Consider the following 27672-nt stretch of genomic DNA (forward strand, 5'->3'; position numbering starts at 1 on the left):
AACTTGAATCGCCCCCGCCAACAACAGATGAAGCGATTGGCGGGAGGACACCACTGGTCGTCTCGAGCATCGGCTACGGGAGTCAGTACACGTTGTTCTTGTTGCTCGCGCGTTGGGTGCGTCCGGCTGCAGTTTTATTCACTCTGCGATCGCCCATTCGATTGTTTTACTATAGGGTTTTTTTTTCTTTGTGAAATATTAACGTTTAAAACCCACACCAAATCGACTACTAGCGAGTAGTTATAAAATATGCGTTGGCCGCCGCAACGCGAATTTGTTGGTCGTTTTTGTCCGCCTTTTCTTTAAAATTGTGACTTAGTTTTATCTATTATATAAATTTCTAGAAAATTTGTTTTAAACATTTTTTTTTAAAGCGGCCGTTAAAAAGTTCGTGACTATGTATTTGTCAACTGTCGGCTCTCTACTGCTTCTGTTGTTGGCTACCTCAACACTATCATCGGAGTCACCAAACAATCCTAAATGTGAGTGCACAGTTCTTATAATAATTGTTTAAAGTAGTGTTATGATTCCAATTGATATCACTTTTTTTGATATTACACTGTGAGCAACATTGTGACCTATCGTTTACATCACCGCAATGGTTTGCCGTAGGTGTACAAAATGTATTTGCTTCGATAAAATTTCACCATTCCAACTAATATGTTTTAAAAATGAGACTACAATAAGTAAGCGAGTTCTACTAAATGTAGAACTGGTACGTTAAATAGTACCGCGTGCAATAAACACTCTTAAACCTGGTGGTATTACTAGTGAAATTGTCTCCGAAACCGGTCCTATGCCGTTCAGTAGATTTCTCTTGGACAGCTAAGGAGCTGAGAGCTGCTATTGTCGTGATGAGTTCCACCGCCCCCAAGCTCATGGCTCTGATGTAATACGGTCTGACACGTTGATTTAAGTAATTGAGATGTAACGCGTGCCCATATACGTTTTTTTATACAACGGTGTTGTTATTATTGTTACCCTCGGACAGCTTTTATTATTATTGCGAAAAAAACATTGCCACACATCCAACGATAGTTTAATACGTTTTATTGTTTGATTGGTCGTGATTAATAATTATTAGCTACGTTCGAAGGTTGAGCAATTGTCCTACTATAATAACATCGGCATTATTATTATTATTATATTACCGGAGATGGTGATTGTCACGTCTGGTTGTCGCCTGTCAAATGGCCTAGGTCAAAACGACAGAGACAGACCTTATAGGAAATGCGATTTTCGTGTTAAAAACCTCAGGTCCGTTGTACTCTTTAATGGTGTGTGTGTTTTTTTTTTCATTGCAGTCGGTCCGATAGTTAACAGCAACCATTAACCTGCTAGTGCAATACAGTTGTTTTTAATTTTAACCCGGTCTGACCGCGCCAAACGAGTCGGGAATTAAGTATGTTCACTCGTGAACCGTAGCTAAGGGCGTTTTTTATGCACACACAAACGTATGCACTGGACAAGTTGCGCCGCCATCCGAAACCGTTTAGCCGGTCACACCGCGATGATTTTTATTGTAATTAAAACACTGGCTGTTACGATAATAATATCATGTGCGGTATGGCGGCTACCGCGTGGCAGCTGAAATGCACAAACAACCTTTTTGTAGGTGTTAGCCACCGGGCAGTAATAATTGCTTTAGACCGATCCCGCTATTTCTTCGCCGTTATTAAATTCATCTCATCAAAACTGTTGTAGGCTGTTTGGTTTAATCAACGTCTCTTCAGGTCCCAAGCAGTTAGACCATCCTGTGCTGACGACCGCACAACTATTCGTTTAAACAAGCAAACGAAATCCGATTCATTTGCAATGCATAGCGAATTGCACGAAATGAACACCCCTCGTATCTGTGTGTACAGATACGGATTTTATGAGCCTATTGATTCATTATACGCGTATCCGACCAAAAGGCATTGGTTTGACGGATCGTTTTTGTCTGGTCGACGTTTTATACATTTTGTATTGTTACATCCAAACTCGACAATTGAATAATAATGTCCTCCGACGCCATAGCGTCGTAACGGCTCTGCTAGGTTTATTTGAACTAGACGTGTCCACGTCGTAAACCTCTTTTCTAATCGTTTGCATTATGCCTTGTTTTTGTCATATGTTTATAATTATTATTTCTAAAGCTCCCCTGCCCCTCTATAGCGTCCAGTGACTAGCGAGAAAACAGTCCCACGCATTACCACGCAAAATAACTTTGATACGCTGTCTACTCACTTTTAGTGTTACACAAATCACTACTTTGAATTAGCATGACGATTGGTTAAATATGTTATGTTAATTATACCACCTCATAAAACGAAATATTCTATTCATATTATTTTTAAAACTTGTACCGAGTTAACACATTTACTTGAAAAAAATATAAGTCTGCTTCATTTAGCGTTTCGATTTTATCACCTATAAAACTAGGAAAGTAGAATAAAGAATTTTTTTTATACTTTGAAGTCCGTTAAGGGCTGTAGCGGCCTCTATCGAAGAGGAAGAGTCATAACCACATTCCGAGACAAATGGTTAATCCGTCACCAGATAGAGGGATGGCGACTCTAATTATTGAACTGATTTCTTTATCAGCAAACGGAACAGCCCGAAACAGGTACTTCTGAGTTTCTTACTCGGCCACATCGTCCCTCAAAAAGCTGCACGAAAAAAAATACTATTCAAATAACCATATAAATGAAGGCAATTGCATTTAAAACAATTGCAATGACTATTCGGTTAACTCAACCATTTATTTAGTTATTCCAACCGATTTTTGTTAGAGTTATCACTAAATTAACCGTTTATTTTTTTCGTGTATTTAGCTTATAGTATCATTTTATGGTTAAGAAGTACGTATTTTTTATAGATTGGCTCGTTTATAAAGTAAATAATAACAACAAACTCAACACTAGCTAGTAATTTAGCCGTTTTGACTTATCCAAATTATTAAGAGACAAATAACACCCTAGTTACACTAATAATTTTTTTATCAAAAGTCTTTTTCAACAAAATTATTGACGTCCAACATTTTGACAACTCACCAATTAGGCGGATTCGCCAATGATTCATTTGATTAATGAAAATTACGAGGAATGCGTTGGATTATTGTGAACGTATGACGACTCGTACGTGGGATCCAGTGAGTTACGACAAACAAAGGGCACGGTATTAACCATTCTTATATTCTGTATGTGTCGGCCACGGATCCCACTGTATATGGTATCCGTTCAATATTTACTACAGGATAATCCTATCCGTTATACGTGATCTGTTTACGAGTAGGGTTCATTGGTGCAGCGTATAACAATAAGACAGACCGATAGTCTAAAAAACAATAACAAATATAATTCCAGCAGTACTTTCTATTTGAATAAAGTAGACTTTTTATGTTTGTCATATTACCGCCTGGGTCGATGTTGTTCCAATTGAAGGCGTATTGTTTAACATTTATCTTACAAACTTACAAATTTAAAATAAAAAAACTAGGATAAATATTTTGAAGTTTTTAACATCTGTACAAAAGTACACTTTTTTTTCAATGTTATCCATTAAATATAAGTCGTTTCATATTTATGACAGAATAGTTGGTTTGGAAAGAATTGTCAAAAAACAAAGGATGTAATATCAAGGGAAGTTATAACAATTTAGACTTGTTGTATACGCCTGGAAAATGATAAATATTTTTTTAACCATATTCTGTAGCTTGCTCAATGAAACATACTAATAAGCTTAACCGCGTTGGTCTCACGTATTTTACCTTGATGCGGTGATACCTATAATCTACAATATTACATAAGACTTTAGAGAGACTCATTAGATGTCTGTTGGAATGCTCTACATTGTTTATGATTTTGGGGCGTTTCAACACTTAAAGAGTATTATTATTTTAAGTTATTATAGTTATTAGTAGGTTAGATGCATACAAAAACATTTGTCATTGACAGCTGAGTAATGTAAATTCGGTGAAATAAATATTATCTCTACTACCTGAAATAAATCTATAATTCCTTATACTTAACGTTTTAAAACTGCATTGGTAAATATTTTATTTTTATTTTAGGATAAAATTATTCAAAACATATTCAATTATAAATCAACAGAAATTTTTGAATTAACTAACATGTTAATAATAATGCGCGACTACTATTGTGTCACGTAATGATCTTAAAATAAACATATTTTTTTGGTAGATTCGATACGGGATTACTCGTGGAAAAAAAAACAGGCCTTTTTATAACAGTATTAATTTTTAGTTAAATTAGTTGTATAGTTTTGGAAAAAAATAACCAAATTGAAATTATATTCTCCTATTTGATTTAATTGGTTATTAATGGTTATAAATGAATTTTGTAGGAAAAACAAATGAATAATTAAATTGCAGCATTATTTTTTGCATGGTGTTAAAAATTTTCTGTAAGAAAAACACTACCGATTGATTCTTTTACTACTAGCTACTTGATTTTTTTTAAGTAATCATTTTTTTGTAATTTTTTTTTTTTATGGAGAGCTTTTTTTCGTTTCTCCATTAATCTCTTATAATATATTTTTTATTCTTCCTTTATGTCCTATAAGGGTATCAACTTTTTTTATTAAATAGAAACTGACTTGTCGATAACAAATTTTGAATCAAAAGTTATAAACAACTTAACATAATAATTGGAGATGAGGGATGGTTGCTGCTATTTCTATTTCTAAACATTTCTCCACCTCACTTTTCCTCCCACCTAGATATAAAAATGTTAATAACTTCTGAAGTAGTCATTATTTTCTTAATAACATCATTTTCTATTTTATAAGCTAGTTAAATATGTATGTTTCCACTTGAAAAAAATAAAGTTGACACCCCTATAGGTCATATGCGTTGAACATAAAAAATGTGTTTATAACAGATAAATAAAGATACATATAATAAGAATATTTGTGATTAATATTATTAAAAATTAGTACATACTGTTGGTATGTGTTTAGTGATGATGGTGGTAACATTGTTTTCGAAATATGTAACCGCGATTCTTTTTGTTGCTTCTAGATTTATATATTTTCAAGTTTTAAATTAATATTTTAAGTATAATTTTTATTTTAATAAAAGAAATACATATGTAAATAACAAAAACGAAACAAATATATTATTTTAAAATAAATTGAGTGGTTAGTGTTATGAGAATCATTCATATTGACACTGTTTGTGCATAAAAAAAATTACAATGCCAGATAATACTGTGAATGTACAAAGTTGACTGCACAATGTGTTTTTTCTATGCTGACTGAGATGTATCTCGAATAATCACTCTCTAGTACATCAATGGCTATAAAAGTATGTCCCGCATAAGGCCTCGCGTGACTTGGTACTGTAAAACCGCTGCAAACAGGAGAATTCAAATTACTCAATACTACTCATACGTTCACTAAGACATATAGGAATTTTACTGGCTCGAGAGTCGAGGAAATGATAATTGTTTCTTCCAGTTGTTGTTGTTTGAAACGGTCAAGTGGCTTCTTCTGACAAATTAGCAACTAAGGATTATAATTGTTTTACCAATGTAATATTGAATACGGTCTGGAGCGAAGTCAAAGTATAATGGGAAACTACAAAACCATAATTATTAATCATTTACATCGAATCACTTATCATACAAGTAAAGAATCTTATAAGATAAAATCTTATTTCTGTTCTTTTTATTGCCACTAAACTTTCAATTCTTCCATCTTAGGTGCTGAAAAGTGATTAATTTAAACGTGTACACTACCTTAGACAGAAAATAAATAAACTAGTTTATATTATAAAAAGCTTAAAACTATTTGTAAATTAATTTTTAATGAATGAATTGATTAAAACTTTTCTAGATCAGTACAGGTTCTTGTTTTTATGGTTTCAATACAAATTCTTAAAACTATTTATAGCTTCTTGAATTATTAATACTAATGCATATAGCTTATTCAATTCCGGTTCAATCATTTGATTTTTTTTTTTTCTATTGCTTTTTAAGTTAAAAATTTCTAGTAATATGGAATTTTACCAAAAAATTACAAACAGAAATTACTTAATAATAATTTAATATTTTTAATATAATAAAAATTTTTATAAATTTAAAAACCGTTAACTATAATATATAAATTTTATCACAAAACATTAAATTTGTTTTAAATTTACAACATCGTAGTAAATATTTTATTGTTTAAGTAATATTTATCAAATATAAGAGTATATTTTTAATTCAAAATTTAAGTGTATTATTTAAAAAAAAATAGTATTAAAAGAATAATAGATTTAAATTAAAATTGAGTTCTCATTAAGTCAATGACTTTCTATTAACATTGATATTTTGTTTATAACAGACTTTATTTGATAATAGAAGAAATATTTCCATATAATTCAAATATTCCTCATAATTACCCACAATTATATACCTTTGTATTTTATATAACTGTTAACTTTTAGCTTCGATGCGTAGTTGAGAAGTTCTTAATTTTACTCTCCCAGGTTTTTTAATCTATACATGATTACTCCGCTTCTACTTAATCAATATTGCTCAAAGATTCGTTAAAATAATACAAAAAATGTGTAATTGAATATATTAGCGCCATAAATTTGAAGAATACCGTTCAATCTCTAAAGTAAAGGGAAATATCCCAACATTTCATTCTTGATTACCAGTGAAAAAAATTTCAATTGTCATAAAACAGTCAATGTTAATATTTTTAGTTTTCACTTTATACGAAATAAAAAGACTTTCCGACGACTTGTATTCTATGAGTAATCGGTCTTATGTAATTTTTGGCAGATATATTAATTTTGTAATCAATTTGTTTCAAATATGCATCGAACAGTGATTAAAATTACTTTTAGATATCAATCAATAGTTATCAATAAAATGCTATACTAAATCCGCTGCACTTCAATTTTGTTAATAATCTTTTTAGAATTATTGGCCTTTAAAAACGATAATCATGTATTTTTGGTTGAATATGATAAATCAATCTAACTATTTGAATAATGCGTAGTATTTTTTGGTCTCAAAAGTCCAGAATCGTGTAATTTGTTGGTAATTTTTTTATTAAATTTGTTTCAAATATGCACCGGAATCGTTTGTGGCAGTGATTAAAGTCACTGTTAGGTATCAAAAGATATTAATTTCAAAAAATGCCCCAACTCTACTACATTGAATCCTGACTTCAATTAACTTTTGTTAATAATCTTCTTAATAACACTTAATAATTTTCAGTGTCTTCTTAATGAATTTAAATATTTTAATTTTATAATAGTGTTGACCTTATTTGGTGCTCAAATCCAGATGCCGTGTGAATGTATTTTTTAATATAATTGTAGTGAGTGAAAGGAATTTAGTACTCGTGACGGTTTAGAAGGAGATTATAGTTCACGAAATTGTAACATTCATTTCAACCCTGCGCAGATAATTATGTGATAAAGCTACGGCTTAGTTTAATAGTAGAATATAATTCAGCTTAAGAAAATAGAAAATAATTTTAATAGTATTCTAAACTAATTTCATTTTACTAAATATGACTCAAGGTAGAATTGTAATTTTTATGTTTTGTTCTATGTTTATACGGAGCGATGTTAAATACTTTGATACAAACATTTTTTCGATATTAGTCTTTAAGAAAAAAACAACTTCTATTACTTGTAAGATATTTTTAAAAGAGTTAATAATAATAATAATAAGCATAATAAACATTTTTATATAAAAACAATCGCAAACATTTTTTACTAACTTAATAGTTTATTAGTATATAAATCAAAATTGGTAAAAGTGAAAACTTTTGTATAATATGCTACTTTTTTTTTCGTCTTTGTATTATGTAACAAATAAAAAATAACCTTGATTTGTAAAAAATTCTGTTAAAACTTATTGTAAGCTAACATTTTTCTGTCACCAAAAACTTCTTTATGATCTGTAAAATGTAACTCAATAGTACCATGCTAATATTTGATTGACAGTTCAAGGTTGAAAGTCATAGCTAAACCATCCAAAATGAGAAACTTAAACATTTTTTTATATTATTATATTCTTTAAGTTTTATATTATTTTATAATATTCAGTAACATTTGTTTCATTTGCATTTTTTTTGATTTCGCTATCCTGATTAATTTTAGCTTATCTTTATACATTTTTTACAAATCCAATCGACTTTAGATGTGTCTGAAAAAATAAATAAATAATTGATATTTCTTGACAAAGTTGTTACTCCATCGTGACAATTATGTACCATAAACTTATTCTTTCCATCATAAATATTATAATTCATGAGCCAAAATTTAAAAGTAATGATAATATACACACTCAACTTCGTTATTTGTGTGTGAAATTATTATAATAAAGTAAAAAACACCACGTATTTCACAATAGTGCAGCGTTTACACAGAAATCGCCTGAAACAATACATGGGCTCTAGTATTATTTCCTTCAAAAATGTCTGTATACTCAACGATTTGCTAGGTGTTTATTAAAGGTTTATATATTTACGCACCTTGAAGTTTCTATTCTCAGGAAAAAACACACATCTAAAAAATAATCACCGGATAACTTTTTTTCGTTTTGATTTAGTATCTTTGAAGAAATTGTTTGTTTGAAAATCACTGAGTAAAAAAGTATTTCAAATATTATTCTAAACAAATTAAAATCAAATTCAGAGAGAGAATCAATAACCTAAGTTTTATTGAAAAACATTATCAATCAAACATTTCTAAGTAAGTTATATGAGTAATGAACTTGGATAATACGTTTTCGTGTTTGTACCTTTGCGATAACGTAAACTTTTAAATTCAAAAAACTTACGCAGATAAATCGCAATGGTCGATAGTTAAATACTTTTCATCGGTTCTGTCAACGAACATTAATACTAAGCGCTGCGTTATTATATATATATATTATAATATCGCTATAGTGGCGTATCGAAAACAATTGAATTATATTACCTTTTTTTGCTTCTTTTTATAACTGTGACGATAATAATCAACTTTGTCGTGTCCGCATGATACATTCTTGCCAACTACAGCTCCACGAAGAAGGAACAATTAAATGAAATCATCCGTTCGTCAAATTTAACCGTTAAATTGGTGCTGAATCGAGTATAGCCATGTTGTCATTTGTTACACACTTTGAGTAATATATTAGGTAATAATAATAGTAATAATTTACAATGATGTCATTACTTTTCGTATGTTCTTATCGTCAATTGATTTGACGAGAATTCTCGTCAGAATCTTCATCACCTGCTAGTATCGGATTTTTTATGTATAATGATGTTTTTGTGACCACTTGTTCTTTCGGATGAGGTTCCCCGTTCTGCTCTTGGATAGCTAGGAAACTTTTTTTTAATGTTAGGCTTTGGGTTCAAGCATAGACAATCGAAAATTACTCAGAGACGCCTATAAATTGATTAACTAAATTTTTCTATTACATTCTTTGACCTTCCGACATGCGATTACTGCTAGTCACGATAACAGGTTATAAGGATGTAAAACTGACATTTATTTTTAATGTGATATTAAAAAAAACTATTTAAATATCAGATCACAGTGATAATAAACATTTGATGACTTGTTTCGATTGTATTGTTACTGAACATGTAAAAACAAATTTAGAGAAAATATTGTTTGCATTACAAGAGACAGGATGGGTATTTGGTGGGTTGTAAAAGCTCATAGAGTGGAACGTTTGTCCGTTTAATATCAGTGTTAATACAATATTCAGACATAGTGTTGTACAAAAAACGGAAGTCTCTTAAAAATAAAATATAATAATATTCACATAGTGATAATATGCTAATTCTATGCTGATTTTATAAATTCTTAAAGCTATTTCTAGTTATACTCAAGACTTATTAGTCAATGATAATTCGATATTAGAAAAATAATTTTAGAAACTTATTTTTTTTTTCAAACTATATTTATCAATAATTTATAAATGGACAATACTCAACATGATTGTCTCCTATTATTATATAAGAAAACAATTATTGTAATTAATTTTTATATTAGTACTGTTAAATAAGAACAGTTATGTTTATTGAAACTAATAATAAATCATTCGACAGAATGGAATATATGTTATCAATTTGGCAATATTTAGTTTACTTTAGACTTACATACAAAGTAAAAAAGTTTCCCTCAAACTAAACATTTTTCGAATGTCTGGCTAAAGACACTAACTAAAAGTGTGCTGACTGTGTAATTCCGTAGCTGCCCACACGATATTCAGCCAACACGTTATTGGAAACTAGTTTTTCGAGAATATCCTTTTCGAGTAGGTGTTCTATTTGCAAATAGACAATTCACTATACCGATTCTGTGCTTAAAGTGCCTGCGATAATATGTTGTAACGCTCATTTTGAATATTTTCACAAAGTAACTATCGGACCGAGTAATGACAGCAATAGTCACACGACTCATTTAGATGAAATCCTCTCAAGGTCTTGAGATAGAAATCGTGGGCTTAACCAAGTTTAACAACAGTTATAAAACCGACCACGATGTCCTGTATATAAAAAATATATATAATTGCATTAATGTGATGTCAACCTAACTATTGTTTTTTCACAATTTTACACGTATTAAATTTATTTACAGCTCTATTTTGTTTTTGCTATTTACAAGGCTGGGCAAGTTATTATGTTTTTCTAATTCATGAAGTTAATCTAAAAAAATCAAGTTATACTTAAATTAGCTTACAGAAAATTTTGATGTCCATATAAAAGATAATTTCTTTATTTAGGAAGAAAATAAAACTACAACTATCTACCGTAAAAACTACAAGAATATATATTTTTTAATACATTATAGTATTAGTAAAAAGTACCTAACTACTACATAATGCTGTGCGAGGTATAAAAAATTCGTATATTTTTTTCATTATTTTAAATTTCTCGGAAAAAAATTTATTTATTCAATAATGTACTAAATGGTCTCTCAACTCTAGTCACTGAACACTAACTAAAAAGTAAATCAAAGTTATTTATTGTGTTAAAGTTATTTAACATATATATCATGTTAAGTTAGTGTAAAAAAAACTTATTAGATATGTTAAGAAAGTTAAACATAAACCTTTTTAAAACCTTGGCTTAACATTCATTCATACGTTTTTTATTATTGAGAACATTAATTATAAATAATCTCTCATTATAGCGGTTTAACCAGTCAAAGTAAATTATCTGTGTACAGTGTTGAATCAAGTAATACTGTAGAGGAACTGCAGCTCTTTTAACATTTTGATAGTCCTCAAGACGATTTTGTAGCGACAAGATAATACAGCTATTTTTTTATTTGTCGTGATATTTAATCTAATTTTGAGTTGAAAACCATTTATTTTATAGCTCATTAACTCTGTTTTGTAGAATTTCATGAAAAATCACATATAAACATTTTCACCAATGCTTAGAGCCCTCCCTAGAAAAAAATTCATCACTGCCTATGAAATTTAAAACATCGTTATTGAGTCAAATGTATTGTTATAATAATGTATTTTATACTGAATCATAATGTTTTAAATATATATATATATAGTATTGTAATAGTAACAATAATAATAAAGTGGTAAAAGTAATATAATCACCATCTCATTAAAAACAAATTAGAGCACATCAAAAACATTATCATTAAAAAATGATGTTCAAATGTTTATTTCATTTAGTTATTAAAAATTTTGAAGTAAAATTTTCTAATTCAAGTACCTTAATGAGCACAATTTATTCTAAAAATACCGACCCCTAATAACTTCAATGAACGTTTAGTAAGTGAATTTTGGGAGGACCTACCTTTCAAAACACTCTAGGAGAACTCTCAGTTTGTCAGAGATAATGTTAGCGACTGTTATGACTTGTCATAAAATAATTTGTCTATTGTGTGGTCTGTTATTAAATAATAGCATCGCGTTCTATTGTATAATATTATATTAAAAAATAAAATACTTCTACAATTGACCATTTTAATAGATTGATTCGACATAGCGAATGGTAGTTAAGTAACGTTTAATAAGTGCAGCAATGACAATACTCAATGAACCGCAACAATTATAACAGTTCATTTTATTACCCAGTTATTTTTTTCTCAAAATCTTTGTTGGATACAAAGTTGAAGTATTAGTTCAACGGAAATTTTTTCACCTAAAAGACAGTTATAGTCATGCACAACAGAACACATCTAAAAAAACCTTCTAAGTGTACAAAAATTATTATAAAAAATTCCAATAGATATAATTGAAAACAATTATTTTAACTCTATTTATTATTTTAACTAAAAATCCATTTATTAATTATTATATAAATGTTTCAAATTTTCAAAAAATCAAATTGATTTATTGGTAATTTTTATTTTCAAAACAGATTATTTTGAGCATTTACAGCTATTTGAAATGACTTATTATTTAATATTCGACGAAGTTTTTTCTGTAGAAGTGAAATAATTTTATAAATAACGTAATAAATATTTAAAAAAAAAGAAACTTTCAAACATTTAACGTTGTGCAATAATAATTTTTATTACATAGCTAAATTTTCTCGTTAAGTAAAAACATCAGCATCAATAATTAACTATTGACTTTTTACATTTTTTATGAACCGGATACGTACTAAATATTTATTACATTCCTAGTGTACACTTTACTTATATAGAAGTATAATAGGAAAATATAAATTCTGTAAGCAGATGGATTACAAAATGGTTGACGTTCCTAAAATAGGCATGCGTATGGAAAGTAACTTAACTCGGATCGTCTGACTATTTCACTTCTAAAGATTAATTTTCTGCTAACACACTACAAAAAACTGTAATTGTAGTTCATAAAATGTTTCATTAAAAATTATTATCTAAAGTTTATAATACAATAAATTTTAAATATTATAATATGTTATTTGTTTTATTGTGGTCTTATCTTTGTGAATGTTTAAAGAACAAGACAACTTTTTTACTTAAAGTTTATCAAAGAGTAAAACGAATTGACTTTTAAAACTCGTTTGTCATAAAAATCTTTAGTCAAACCTTACTGTACAAATTTAAATAAACGCCCATCCTAAAAACATCTTATAACGGTAATATATTTACTATTCGCATTTTTATCTATATATTACGTATTATAATGACAAATAGATTCTTTATAGCCTAAGTGTCTTATTGTATAGACTATAAGCCTATTTATATACGAATAACATATACACAAATCATCGATTGAAATATTCTTGGTTTTGCGCTTGAAAAAACAAGCAAAAAAAAAAATAAAATATATTTTGTTAACACAGATTACTAAAATTGAAAAATATGTATTTTGAATTAAGATGTATGCAAACTTAATCTTAATTTTAATTAAAAGTCAACAGTGTGTGTTTGAGTTACGGTTGTGCGCTGATACACGGCTATTAGATCAGCATGACAAAAAATTAACTTGTAAAATCTTGATGACTACATACTTAGTGGAGCAGAAAAGTAAAAATAAATAAATAAAAAACCATCTTAATGTTACTCAACATTGACTCCGTTGAATGCAAATAAGACTGCGGTCTATTGGTAAACGATAAAACGTTATTCCCATCAGCATTTAAGTGTATATTAATGTCAAATTAACGATGGAATGTAAATGTGAATATAGTTTTATTGAATTTTAACGGATTAAAATTTCTTTAGTGTAACGTTAAAAATTCAAGTGCATTACACGTCCGTAGACCATTAGACTGTGACATTGAAACCTATCAATGTTATCAAAAAGAGTGAGTGTCTCAATACCATCATCAACTTTCTGAAAGCAAGTCCATACAACCGGTTTTTGATTCGTACCCGGGTAAAAAAACAATAAAAACACATATATTATCTTGTCTGTTAGAACGCATTTATTTGTAGCGAGAGCTCTTCCAATGCGATAAAATTGTTATGCGATATGTTTTGTTATATATTATCATCTCCTTAGCCTCTATCCCAAATATTTATGGTTAGCTTTACCTTACGATTTGACAGGTTTTTACACCGGCTGTCGACTTAAATCAACCTCATTTTGTCTGAGAGAGCCAGTCTAAGAGCAAGTTGTGTAACTGTTAAAGTTCCCTATGGTAACCCATCCGCGAACTAACAGCAAACAGCGTAGCTGAACATCAGCGCTATGGTGATGACACTGCGCCAGACGAATTTTATAATATATAAACATGAAATTATCACAAATTATTATGTTCGTCAGTTCGGCAGCCTTGTAACATAAACAATTCATATTTATCATAGTTATAATAATAATTATATCAAAAAAAAAAATAATAATAATCCTTCTCCTATTCTCTATTACTTTGTTACTTAAATTTTTTTGTTATATAATATTTAATTATTGTTTTTCTTAATAAAGTGTTTTTATTTTTTTATGTGTCTATAAATTGTCACGTGTGTAATTAAAAATAACCATGTATGTATAGTATATATTATGTACTATGTATACATACTGTTTGTAAAGTAAAGTACTTAACACAAGGATAATTACTCATTATTCTCTTACCTTGGAACTATAAAGATGCATACGATGTCAGTTTCTCTATGTATGCGAATTTGAAAATACAGTAGTTGCATACTGCCAGGGTCATATTTAAAATTTTGGTCTTGGAAGGGCTTCATGAATTTTAGAGACGTTAAATTTTTTCACAATCAACCTTTAAATAATATTGATGAACAAAAAAAAAAGTCAATATTTTTTTCCATCATATTTTTCGTTTCAGGTCAACTATTTTCCAAGCTTTTATTGAATTTATGATGATATCTTAAAATAAATTTGATGAACATAAAATATTATGTAAATTTTAACTATCAAAATTAGAAAACATTTTTTTGGGAAATAAATGTCTGACCGAACCATCTTTTAAACACAGACCTATTACCAATTACAATAGTTTATAACATAAAATGTAACTAGGACAATTACTTGATTTCCAAGTACACATTATAATTGAATTTTATAATTACCTAGCGTGTTTTTATTTGAATGCTCAAATTTTTAATTTAATGTAAGGTAATAAAGAATTTTTAATTTAAGAAGACATTATTTAAAAAGAATTTAATACTTTTCAAGTATATACTTATACTTATAACAGTACCAACCAATAGTAATTTAATGTGATTTTATTAACCGTACTACATCTGTTCTCAAATGTCTACACAACAATATTATATTTTGTGAGAAGTGAATCATATGAATATAGTTAAAATGTATAGTGCATCACTAAAGTATCCAAATATTTTAATATAAACTTATTGCATGAAAGGTTTTATGTGTCGTGTATAAATGTGCGCACAAGTGTGTGATTCCGGAGATGGATTGTGTTGTTAGTTTTTTATTTTACTCAATAATATAAAACATCATATGATGAATTTGAATTAATTATACAATGATACGCGTGTGAGTGTATAAATAATAATGAGATTGTTGACTGTCTTCCACCAGACCAACAACACTTACTATTATTCTGTTTCATAAGTTTAAAAAATAAAAGAACAATTGATATAAAATATTATAACGGAAGTCATTCGACTTTTATTAATAATCGTATCAAACAGTGCTATATTTATGAAAGGACATTAAATTTCCTACCAAATTTTGGTACAAAAGTGTCATCTTCACCAATACTAGTTATGTATCATTATAATTATTCAGGATTAATAAAATTTTGACTGATTAAAAAATACGGGTAAAAAGTAATAATAAAAATTAATATTACAGCAAACATACATTTTTAGCTGAAAGCATATTAGCAAAAGGAAATTTTAAACTGAATTTATAAGGCTATTGATATTATTTTGGATTTTCTATACACTGACTAACAATTACAATGACTAATGATGACTGTATTATTAATAGGTAAACTGAAACTTACTATCTCCAAGCTATGATTCCTTTACTCTGAATTAATTTTTAAAAAAATTAAACATATTTATACAATTAACCATCAACATCTTTTTAAGAAATTAAACTTATGATATTATGTTATACGCGGAGTGTTACTTATTAAATAGATGTATTTAGACCAACAATTTGCTTTGTTTTTTTAAGTTTTTGACAAACAAAATGTAATGAATTAAAAACACGCAATGCACCTAGAGTTTTTTTATATTAACAATAATTGTTGAAATTATTTTTAAAGAAATGATTTGTTTCGTCCACATATTAATCATCAACATCCTAATAATACACTCTAAGCTTCTTACGATCGTGTATTAACATACAAATGCTAATTTTCTTCAGACAAATTTGATAACTTGTAGTTACAGGTTACATATGTCTCCATTGCTGAAACAGTTTTCTCACGCTTAAAGCAGTGATTAAAATCATGTAGTCTTATTAGGTTCTATTAAATCTAATAAAAAAACTTACTCAACAAAAAGTATACGTCAATCTTAGTTCATAATAAATAGCTTCGTGTTGATGAAAAATCTAAAATCAATTAAATAAATTACACATGTAAATGGCAAGTGTGAGATGAAAAGAAAAAGAATTTTATCCATTTTAATAAAAATAACCCGTTTATTAAATACTGGATATAATAACCAATGGTGTCATTAAGGCTTCGTCTTGGAGGAGTATAAGAAAATTTTTCACTTTCCCCTCCAAACAAAACATTTTGCTTAAAAATTAACTCATTATGTTAGTATTAAAACTTAATATTAAAAGTAATACATTGACTTTGTCAATTTTACGAAATTAAATAATAATTTGTGTTTAAATTATGAAATCTAAATGATTAAGTTTCAATTAATGTAACAAATTCAAAAATTTAAGATAGTTTCTGGTAAGTAGTTCTGATGAACAAAACTAACTATTTAAAGTATAAATAAAGTATATCAAAAGTATAGTTAAAAATTAAATTATATCATAACAAGGTATTTACTGCTTAAAATATTAAACTACGGCTCTAGTTTGAGCTAATCCAATTAAATAACCTTTTATATTTTATGTAATTCTTCAAAATTATTAGAGTAAACAGAGTACAATTAAAGTGTATAAGAACTTTAAACAAAAATATAAAAGAAATATTTAGACATTAAAATATTAGATATAATTAAATATTTAAGTTATATATAAAAAATCTTGAACTGTCTAGACGTCTTTTATCAATAATGTCTAAGCTAGTTAAACTGTATGTTGCCTTTAAAAAGGATGATTATAAAAAGTAAATAATAGCTGATAAATCTAAAAATATATTTAACTAAAAAAAAATTAATTTTTTTTTTCAATATTGTATTGATTTTGCGAGTATTAGAGTGGTTTATGACAAACCAATCACTCAGTATACATACTTCAATATTACAGAATATAACACATTGAGTGTTTAATAAATAAGAAAATAGGTTTCTATTGTACTCATTATTGCTGCTGAATAGTATTTCAAAATTAGTAATTTATTAAAATTTGTTTTTTATTTTGAATAATTGGTGTATTCAGGGTAGTGTTAATGTTAAATCAACAATATTTACATATGAAACGAATGGTAAACAATTCACATCTGATTTGTTTGATACTTCTGGTAACTATATCCGTGATACTGTATTTGGAAAAGAAATAAAGAAATTTCTATATATGAAAATTACATCTTCTTTAATTATTTTTGGGAGTATATTTTTATTTATTGAAATAGCCTTCCCCAATAATTATAATTATTAAAGCAGTATAATGTATAGTTGTCAATAAAATAACATTTCTATATTTAGGTAAATTTCCTATTAATTATTCTTTTTATATATAAATATTTATATCATATATTTATACATGATATAAATATTTTTAGTTTAATGGCTTGTATACAATTGAAAATTATAAAATAAAAACTGAAAATATTCAGTTTAATCAATTAAAACACAATTGCTAAATCATATTTAATCGACTTACAGTTATTAATGTTTATAAATGAAATGACTTCCTAACTATTGTTATTTATATAATTAAGAAGAAAAATCTTTTGTATCAATCAATAATCTTATAGGTACACATGTGTTCTACTATTTCTAAATACTATTTTTGATAAATGTTGAAAATATTATCAAGAGCATATTTCGAATTACACAATATTTATTTCATAATAAACATAAAAGTTCTGTGGATACTAAAAGACATCCAGCTATTTTAACTAGAGTTATATGATTACATTAATTATTTACTATTATATTAGTCTCACTATTATTTAAAGAGATAATATTTTACGTTTTTTTCTTCAAATAATTTGACTACCAGGGCAGCTGTCCTTTTGTCTCTTTCCCCTTAATCCGGCGCTAATTGCATATGGCACAACGGATATCGAGTAGTATCAACACCTCAAATTGAATTATTGAAATAGAAAAAAGTACAACTTAAGTGAGATTCCTCGAGTTGTCGCTACATGATTACTGTTATATTCTTAAGTCAAATTTATTTCCATCGAATGTAATAATATCACAGTAATTAATCAATAGACGTACGTATTATTTTTGACTGGCACAAATAATATTGACAATTGAAAATTGTTCAGTGTATAGTAACTTATTTTTAAATCAATAGACTGTTAAAGACAATTTTCGAAACTATATATTTTAATTAATAAAATATTGAAATTAACAATGAATTACATTATTTCAATATACTAACAAAATGCACTTTATTTGATTTAATCTAAGTTGTAATTATTACATTAATAGTATATTAACTGAGTTAGCTTTAGAATACTGTCGTTATTATTTAATATACACAACAAATACCTAGAAGCATATACAATTTTAACATAATTTTATTTGGCACATAAATAAAATTGGTAAAAAAATAAATTATTAACAATTTTCTAAAAAATTTTGTATTTAACATATGATAAAACATGTTAACTCTGTTAAAACTTAGTGATATTCAACAGAAGTGTGTGTTTACTTATGGGTAAAAATATTCGGCTCTGCGATTTAGAAATTAACAATCATATATAATAACACGGCCATATTAATGAAGACATTCGGTATATTTGTATAGTGCCTATTTAAAATAGGGACCCTTAATAAATATTGAACACTTCGTTATAAAGTGTTATTTATTTTTATATTCATATAAAAAGAAATTATTAATAAATTATTAGCAATTTTTTATTATTCGTAATAATATGTATTATATTATCACTAAGAATAAAATACTACTAAAACGAGAGCCAGTGTGGTGCATAGATTGAGGTTAAGTTGTGGTATTTGCTCTTAGTCCTTGAATAGGGGTAACCATTCGAGAATTTTAGCGGCAACCATACTGTGCTTCCTTAACGCAACAGAAGTTACAAATCGTCGAAAAAATCAATCCCAGTCAATAATGTCATACGATATAATAATAGTAGTAATATTACTAAAATAAATGAAAGATTATTTTTAATAAATCATTATACATTCAACATTTTATATTAAATTTTAATACTTATTCGGCATCAGGGACGGATTTTAAGGAAGTACAGGGGTTGGTCACTAATTTTCATAGGAGGGGTTCCTATGAAAAATTTTTAAATAAGTCGATTAATTAGATACTAAATAAAAACTTTTTTTTTCTTAATACATTTATGTAACAAAATAATTCGGCAAATTTTTGTATGTCATCTCGTTCCTTAAAAAAAATGTCTACTATAACAAATAATTTTTATTTAAATAAAGGTACGAGGATATACAATATAATAAATTGTATTTAGTTATTATATAATAATATTATTATTATTATTTTTAAAACATGTTATAGTAAACCAAAAAAATCTAAGGTTCCTTTGGAAACAATCTAAGAACATGCTATTTATCGGACTACTTGTTTATCTACCTTGTTTTACTAAATACTTGAAAATATTAACATTTTCCATAACTCTATTAAATTATGAATGCTAATTTGAATAAGAAACAGACTGATGTCGATAAAACGATTGGCTAATATAATAGTCACTGTGTGATATTAATCACATAGCTTTTATGAATACTAAGCTGTGTACACGTATACTTTAACTGGCTGATTTTGATATCACACTTGCGCGTGTAAAATAGTTAATTTAGAGGAAAGACAATATTATTTCCTCGAGAGTTAAGATTATTATTTTCGTATGTAAATTAATGATAAATCATAAAATAAATTTCGAATATTAATTACGAAACATAAAAAAGACATCAACCTATAATAAAAGCGTATTGATACTTTGTAAAGAATAATATTAACGCTTAGCGGCACATTTGCTGTTTCAGAATTTTAACCATGCGGAGGTGAAAATCCGTCCAGGTGAATGTCTTAAATAGTTTATGTAAAGAGTTTTCTTATAGATTTTCCATCGAGCCGTGATCGTCTAGTGGTTAGGACATTGCGTTGTGGCCGCAATAACCCAGGTTCGAATCCTGGTCACGGCACATACTTTTTTGCTAGAAAATCGGAAAAACTATCCCAAAATGAAACCTTAAGAGAAAGGAGTCAATAGATATTTACTGTATTGACTGCGGTACCTGTTTCAAGTAGCAATGAACAATGCAACGTCATAACGTGACAGCCGCTCGGCGTTGAATATTTTTACTGTGAATAAATATTGACTTTAAGTATCAAATGATAAATCAATAACAGTCAAATTCGTGAACTTTATTTATATTATTACTTTTTTTTTTTTTTTTTAGTATTTTAATAAATGTAATATATAATTGCCACATTATTGCACTTTTGTGTTATAAAACCTTAAATGGAAATAGCAATTTCGATTTTTCTTTCTTAACTATCATAATGAAAGAAATTCATCTGATTTTCAATGTGGTATTCATGTACAGCGGAAAAGAAAAGCCACCAATGCACTCTCCTAGGACCCCGCGCTTTAAAATGTCTCCTATAATCAAATAAAAAGCAAAAAATAGTCTTTTTTACAAAAAATAAAAAAAAAAAGGAGTCCAGTGTAAACGTTTTTGCATTGGTTTACACTGGTAGTATTTTTTAATGCACATCGACTATGGTTTAGAACTTAATCGTGGTCTTGGGACTCGTTATCCATATCCTCAATAATGAGTTGTCCGAAGTCAAGTTCTGGTGATAATATCTAAATATCTGGTATACGGTAGTGCATACCAAATGAACACACTTTACTATTATCATAGGCCGAAAATGTAATACAATAAAAACCAAAATGTACAAATGTTAATATAACAATGAAAAATAGGTTTTTTCTGTTTCTTTGATAAACGGTCTATGAGAGTTATATTTATAACATAAGAATCCAAATTAACAAATACATTTTATGTAGAAATAAAAAAGTAAATAAGCGTAGATAAACATTAATAGATTTTTTAACTAATCATTATTAATTGATCAGTAACTACACATCTTTGCACACTTTTTTCCTAAAATTTAAATTAAGTATTTTATTTAATAATTAAGCATTAATATTAAGAAAATATTAATAAAAAAATATATACCATGCTGTTTGACCTATGATTTAAAATTTAAAAAAATAACAATGCCGACATTATTATCATTAGATATTTTTTCTTTAATTAGAACAATCAGATAAAATAGAGCAATATAATTTCAACTGAAATCGGTGCCAATTCAATTTTGATTTTAAAGTAATCTAAACTCTGTTTACATATAAATAATATTAAATATAACAACAGGTAACTAATCAAAAAATCTGATAAATCATTTTTTAACGCTAAGAAAACGTAGCTGTCTTATATACTGTAGTTTCTGCCTCCTCTCCTGTGTAGCCGTGATCGTCTAGTGGTTAGGACATTGCGTTGTGGCCGCAATAACCCAGGTTCGAATCCTGGTCACGGCACGAGATTTTTGCAGAAAAGTACCACGGAAAGCGTAGAGCAAGGGTTATACTATTTATTATTAATTTTGTTTCAATATGAACTATACCGACATTTTCGAGAATGTAAAAGAAATACCTATTTTTTTTTTTTACTTTAGAACAACGTATATTTTTACAAAAACTTTTCAACAAATTATGAATAGTTCAAATGGTTTCATAGCAGGGTCGTGCCTAGGGGTTGGTTTTGGGGGTTCAAACCACCTCCAAAATGACTTTTTAAATTTTTAACCTTATTTTTTTCATGAAGTAAAAATTATATTATAGTACATTACAGTCACAGTGAAATAAAATTTTGTTTTTATAAGATTAAGTCTTCAAATGTGTTTTTAATATTTGACAGTAGTATTAAAATATCATGGGTTTTTATGAATACATTTGGGATAGTTTTTTTATACCTACTTATTTTAATGATATAATTGTAAATTTTATACTAACATCAAATAATTAAAACCACCCCAAAACAAAATTCTAGGTACGGCCCTGTTTCATAGTATTCTGTTATAGGATCTATAGGTAACTTAACCCCACCCAACACAAAATAAAAATTAATTAAATGTAATTTTTTTTATTAATTTAACAATTTTTTTTGTTAATTTAACAAAATATTTATTAACTTTTTGTTATTCTATCAAAAGTAAAAGTTAATTTAACAAAAAACTATGATTAATTTCAAAAAGTATACTGAACGTATTTTAATAATGCACTTGTCGATTTTACCGAAGGAATTTTTTCAGTGTATTTACATTTCTAGTATTTTATAGTGATGGATTAAATTTTTATCTGTTTTCAGTCATTATGTATAATTATGTGAGAATATATTGAATCTTACTATACTAAGATAAAGTTATATAGAGTACAGGGTAGTTAAAAATCATATTCAAAAGAGAAAACCTGTTTTAAACATTTAAATCGTACCATAAGATCAATGTAATTTTTGAAAATTTCGGTTTTGAACACGCAGTATTTAAAATATTGCAACCTTATTAGAGCATTAATATTGACATATTTTTTATTACAAATTCTAATTTCGTAACCGTAAAATATTATACGTTAAGAAAATTATTGAGCTATAAAATATTGAAATTTATAGTTTCTGTATGTTTCAATAGATTACTAAATAATAAGAAAATCGCAAAAAGCATTGAATCCACGTTTTTTTTAAGTAACATAGATGCACAGCATAATTATTTTCACGGGATTAGTACCGTTAAGGCTATCGGGATATGTCCATTGGTGTAACATTTCCGGCTGTATAGGAAGTAGGCATTATGCCCTCGGTAAATTTAAAATTACTGAGATGATTATCATATGATTACGACTGATTGTGATGTGGTATCTTCAATCATTCTAAGCCAACATAATTATAGATCACTGTATAATTTATATAAATCACGTTTTTTTTTGTAAACAAATACTCCAATTGAAAAACTATTTTACCGGCAGCTATGATAAACTCCATAAGACTCAATATTTATTCAACATCATCTTAAAAAAAAATGTTTTCACTTATTACAATTTGTTTAATAAATGCAATACATTAAAAGGAATTAAATTATTGTTTGACTAATCTTTTGTTTTTCTTAATTTATTTCAGTGAATTATAAAATTAATTGTGACAATAATGTTATGACTATTGACATCAAAAGAACTGAAGACATCAAAAGTATTTATTTGAGCAAGTTGAAATTCTATCCAAGTAAGGAATAACAGACAATTTTTAATAAATTTTCTATCAAAAAAAAAAAAATTATTTCAAAAAAACATCCGATTTTAATTATTTAAAACACATCTAATTATAAACGTTAAATCTATAGGGCTAAAGTCTTTACAAATGATTTATATTTTTGGAGGGAGGGTATCATGAGAGAAGTCTTCTTCATTTGAGACTATCGTTAGTCTATAGTAAATAATAGTTTCCTGAAAATTCATATTAGACCACAACGAACAATTATAAATGTATTATAAAAATGTATAGGTAAACATTTAATAGATCTATTGACTTATTATATGTTTCTATGACAGTTAAAGCTTGCAAACCAATATTTGAAGAAGATCTCATAAAATTCAGATTATCTCTCGAAGACTTTTATCAGTGCGGAATTACTAAAGTGACCAATAAAGGAACTGTAAGATATATTATTATTATTATTATACAGCTTACTTTTTTATTTTTGAATCAAAAGGTTTTGATTTTAAATTATAAAAAAATTAATTTTATTTTTCAAAATAGGGTGCAGTCACATATTACCATCAAGTTGTTATTGAAAAAGATGAGGGATCTTACAAATCGTTTTTGGACTTTAAATGTTGGTTTGGTGGTAAGAGTGGTAATCATACAATGACAAAGAGGAATGTACTTCCTGCCGGTTTTCAAGAACCAGAGTATGTGTCCTACATGTTAATATTAACTTACTATAAACACCAGTAAAGAGATGCAACGTGATCGTATTGATAATGAAAATTCTATATATTTTATATTGATTTTTCATTTAAAAACAATTCTTATTATTTGTTTGATTATAACTGCATTTGAAACATAAAAAAAATGTTGATAGTAAATTCAGATTTACTTTTTTTTTTTAATTAGAGATTTAGAGATCACTACTCTGACTAAAAATGCTCCGGTGCCCATGTTAAAGATTGGTGTACGGCAAGATGGAAATATTGTTGATGGTGAGCTAAATGTCAACCCACAAACACTGTTACAAATGGAAATTTATTTAGACAAAGAAAGCGCACCTATCTATGGACTTTTGGTTAGTTACATGAAAGTTACAGATACCAAAGCTCAGGAAGAAACCATCATATTTAACGGGTATACTTTAAATCTCACATACTCAGATGAACCAAGGGTTTTGTTTAAAAAATTTTTTAACTTTTTGCTAATTAAATTCATTTAGGTGTTCCTTGGATCCGTTATTATTCCAAAACTTTAATACAACTGACGGTGACATGTTAACTGCTAAATTTAGAGCATTTAAATTTCCAGAATCAACTTACGTACAGTTCATAGGCACTGTAAACGTTTGCCTAGACAAATGCCGCGGGGTAAGTAAACTTATTATTAAATCAGTTTTTTTGGAATTTATTTGAATACAAATTCAAAAACAATTTTTTTTCCAAAATACCATTAAAAAATATAATAAAATCAAAATTTTTTTTTACAAATACTTTTGATTTCACCACTTCATTAGATTATTTATGGTTTCTTAAATCTAAATTTTGACGAATTTAAAAATAATAACATGAAGAAATATTGGGAGATTTATTTGTTTTATGATAAATAATACAATTAATTTTTTTTTTTGTATATCATCATCTGTATGCATTGTGTAGTTATACATAACACACCGTTATACAAAGTTCTTGTAATAAAATAATCATTATCGTTAACTGTCCAGGTTAAAAGATACAAGTTAATGACTGTGTATATTTTTCTATACAATTCCACTAGAGCATAAAAATTTGACATTTTACTCTTTGTTGTTATGATATAAGAATATTTCGCCTGTGTAAACTATTTAAAGCACATACAAAAAAAAATCATATTGAAAATGATATTTGAGAAAAGCAAATACTTTATTTTTATTGTTAATCAACTCATTATAGTTATATTTTTTTAATAGTTTGATTTTAGAGTAAAAAAATTACAATCTAAAATTATTTTATTTACTAAACAACAACTATGTTTCAGGTTGACTGCAGCAATGGTAAAATTGGTTTTGGTAGGAAAAGGCGAGAAATAAGTGGTATACCACCTGATCCCAACAAAGTTTTTGAAGTTTCTATGACAACGTTTATTAAAGTTGAATACAAAAACGAAATAGATCAAGATAAAGGTATAATAACATATTATTTTTACATTGTATTCTACCCGTAAAAGTTCTAATCATTATTATAAATAATATCGTTAGATTTCAGTGCAGTATACAGAATTGTATATATTTCCTTTCAGTAATCATTTATTCAAATATCCTGGTATACCCAGATCTAGTAACCAAAAAGAATGAAATGCTGAAACTATTAGCATTATTCTTGTATAAAGTTGTAAATACGGTTTTAGAAATATTTATCTAATTCGCAACCTATTCTGATATAATCTATAGAAAAATACTGAATGCTAACTATGATACTAAAAATTCTTTAAGCAATATCTCCAAATTTAAGCCAATACTTAAAATTTTAGTATTGTTATACAACTTTAATTGATTTAAAATTTTTATTTCACAGTTAAATTAGACACAGGAATTCCTTACAGTGAAGAAAAACAAGCTAACTCGAACAGTTTAGATATACAACCAAAAGAAGATATACGAACTAATAAGAACAATAATCATATGCGCGTCGACACTGAGGAAATCCGCGAAGAACTAAAGTATACTGTATTGGGTAAAAATACAGGTGGCTCTGGTCAAGATAAAGTCACATCTATGAACGTATTAACAATTATTTCAGTATCTGCTATTTTGTTTTGGACAAATGTATTTGCATAAATACTAACAACTCTTATATATATATTTAAGTTTTTATATAGGTCTAACTTTATTAACTTTCCTATTTTAAATGTAAAACTTCAAATGATTATAATAATATAACTTGTTTTAATGTTACCAACAATAACAATTTTTTATGCATGATTTTAATAAAAATTTACTTAAGTTATCTATAAAAAATATTTAAAACTATAAACTAATTTTAATGTTTTAATGTAAAAATATAACTCATGTTGCATTCAATACATCCCTCCATCTCTTTTTTGGTCTTTCTCTACCTCTTCTTCCTTCAACGTTCATTTCTATAACTTTTCATACAGCTTCCAATTGTTTTCTCTTCAAAACATGACCAAACCAGCTAAGTCTATTTTCTCTCATCTTATCTTCGATTATCCATCTATATTTCCCTTATATGTTCGTTCCTTATCCTATCTTCTCTAGTCACTCCACTCATCCATCCCACCATTCTCATATCTGCTACACTCATTATCTGCTCTACTTTCTTATCAATTGCTCAACACTCTGAACATCATATTTGGTCTCACTACAGTCTTATAGAACTTACCTTTCAGTCTTATTTGAATTCTCTTATTGCATAACACATTAGACGCTTTTCTCCACTTCACCCACCCGTATTTAATCCTGTGTCTTGCATCTTCGTCAATATTACCGTTCTTTTTCACAACTGATCCTACATACTTAAAACTTTCCACCTCTCCTATCACGTCCTCACCTATTGTCACTGATCTCCTCATTTCACTTACTTCGTCTTCTTCTTTGTCAAACCGTACTCTATATATTCTGTCTTACTCCTACTTATTCGTAATTCCTTTTCTTCAAGAACTAATCTCAGCACCTCTAGCCTTTGATTAATTTCCTCCCTATTTCTGCTATTAATACTATTTCGTCAGCGAACAACATGCAATATGGCACCTTTCCTTGTATTTCTCTAGTAATTTCATCCATCACTAGAAATAAAGTAAGGGCTTAAAGCAGCACCATGGTACACTCCTATTTTTACCTTAAAACCTTCTGTTATATCCTATATTATATTACTGTACATTTTCGGAACTCCTTTTGAAATTCCAGGCAAAATATGAAAATATAACTGTATTTTAAATTAAAAATTAATACTAGATTACTTTAACAGTCTCTATTTTATCATATTCATTTGCTATACAGTTTTTAATAATATTAATTAAATTTTAAACATTGTATAAAAATTCTAATTGAATTAATGATAAACTAATAATTAAATTATTAAGTTACGTATGCGAGTTTGAATATATATATAATTAATAATATTTTTCGGCAAAAATTAAATACTGTTTAAAAGAAAAAACACATATATGATACTATCATAAAAATATCTTTAAAGTAAAGCCAAAAT

At 27.5% G+C, this 27672-nt stretch overlaps 1 protein-coding gene, 1 long non-coding RNA gene and 2 other non-coding genes across 4 annotated transcripts; 3 read left to right on the forward strand and 1 right to left on the reverse strand.

Moving 5' to 3' along the window:
• Positions 1-76: 76 nt before the first annotated feature.
• Positions 77-27662, forward strand: LOC126897569 (uncharacterized). Its single transcript, XM_050671276.1, has 8 exons — positions 77-482; positions 23384-23485; positions 23812-23915; positions 24020-24171; positions 24377-24604; positions 24690-24837; positions 25484-25628; positions 26020-27662. The coding sequence occupies exons 1-8, from the start codon at positions 398-400 to the stop codon at positions 26280-26282; spliced, it is 1227 nt and encodes a 408-aa protein (XP_050527233.1). The 5' UTR covers positions 77-397; the 3' UTR covers positions 26283-27662.
• LOC126897578 (uncharacterized) lies at positions 16076-18490 on the reverse strand. The gene is made up of 3 exons (XR_007702131.1): positions 18171-18490; positions 16347-16406; positions 16076-16281 (listed from the first exon to the last, which is right to left on the reverse strand). It is a non-coding gene; the product is annotated as an uncharacterized LOC126897578 (long non-coding RNA).
• Positions 20273-20344, forward strand: Trnah-gug (transfer RNA histidin (anticodon GUG)). Its single transcript has one exon. It is a non-coding gene; the product is annotated as a tRNA-His (tRNA).
• On the forward strand, positions 21679-21750 carry Trnah-gug (transfer RNA histidin (anticodon GUG)). Its single transcript has one exon. It is a non-coding gene; the product is annotated as a tRNA-His (tRNA).
• Positions 27663-27672: the final 10 nt, after the last annotated feature.

The sequence above is a fragment of the Daktulosphaira vitifoliae genome, unplaced genomic scaffold, assembly GCF_025091365.1.
Source record: "Daktulosphaira vitifoliae isolate Bord-2020 unplaced genomic scaffold, ASM2509136v1 Scaffold_2, whole genome shotgun sequence".
Lineage (NCBI taxonomy): Eukaryota > Metazoa > Arthropoda > Insecta > Hemiptera > Phylloxeridae > Daktulosphaira > Daktulosphaira vitifoliae.

Bases quoted from the DNA above. Each gene is read 5' to 3' on its own strand.
- LOC126897569 (XM_050671276.1), top strand. From the start codon at position 398: ATGTATTTGTCAACTGTCGGCTCTCTACTGCTTCTGTTGTTGGCTACC. The intron at 23,486-23,811 runs GTAAGGAATAAC...TTTCTATGACAG, and splicing joins CAAGTTGAAATTCTATCCAA to TTAAAGCTTGCAAACCAATA. The intron at 24,605-24,689 runs GTATACTTTAAA...AAATTCATTTAG, and splicing joins GAAACCATCATATTTAACGG to GTGTTCCTTGGATCCGTTAT.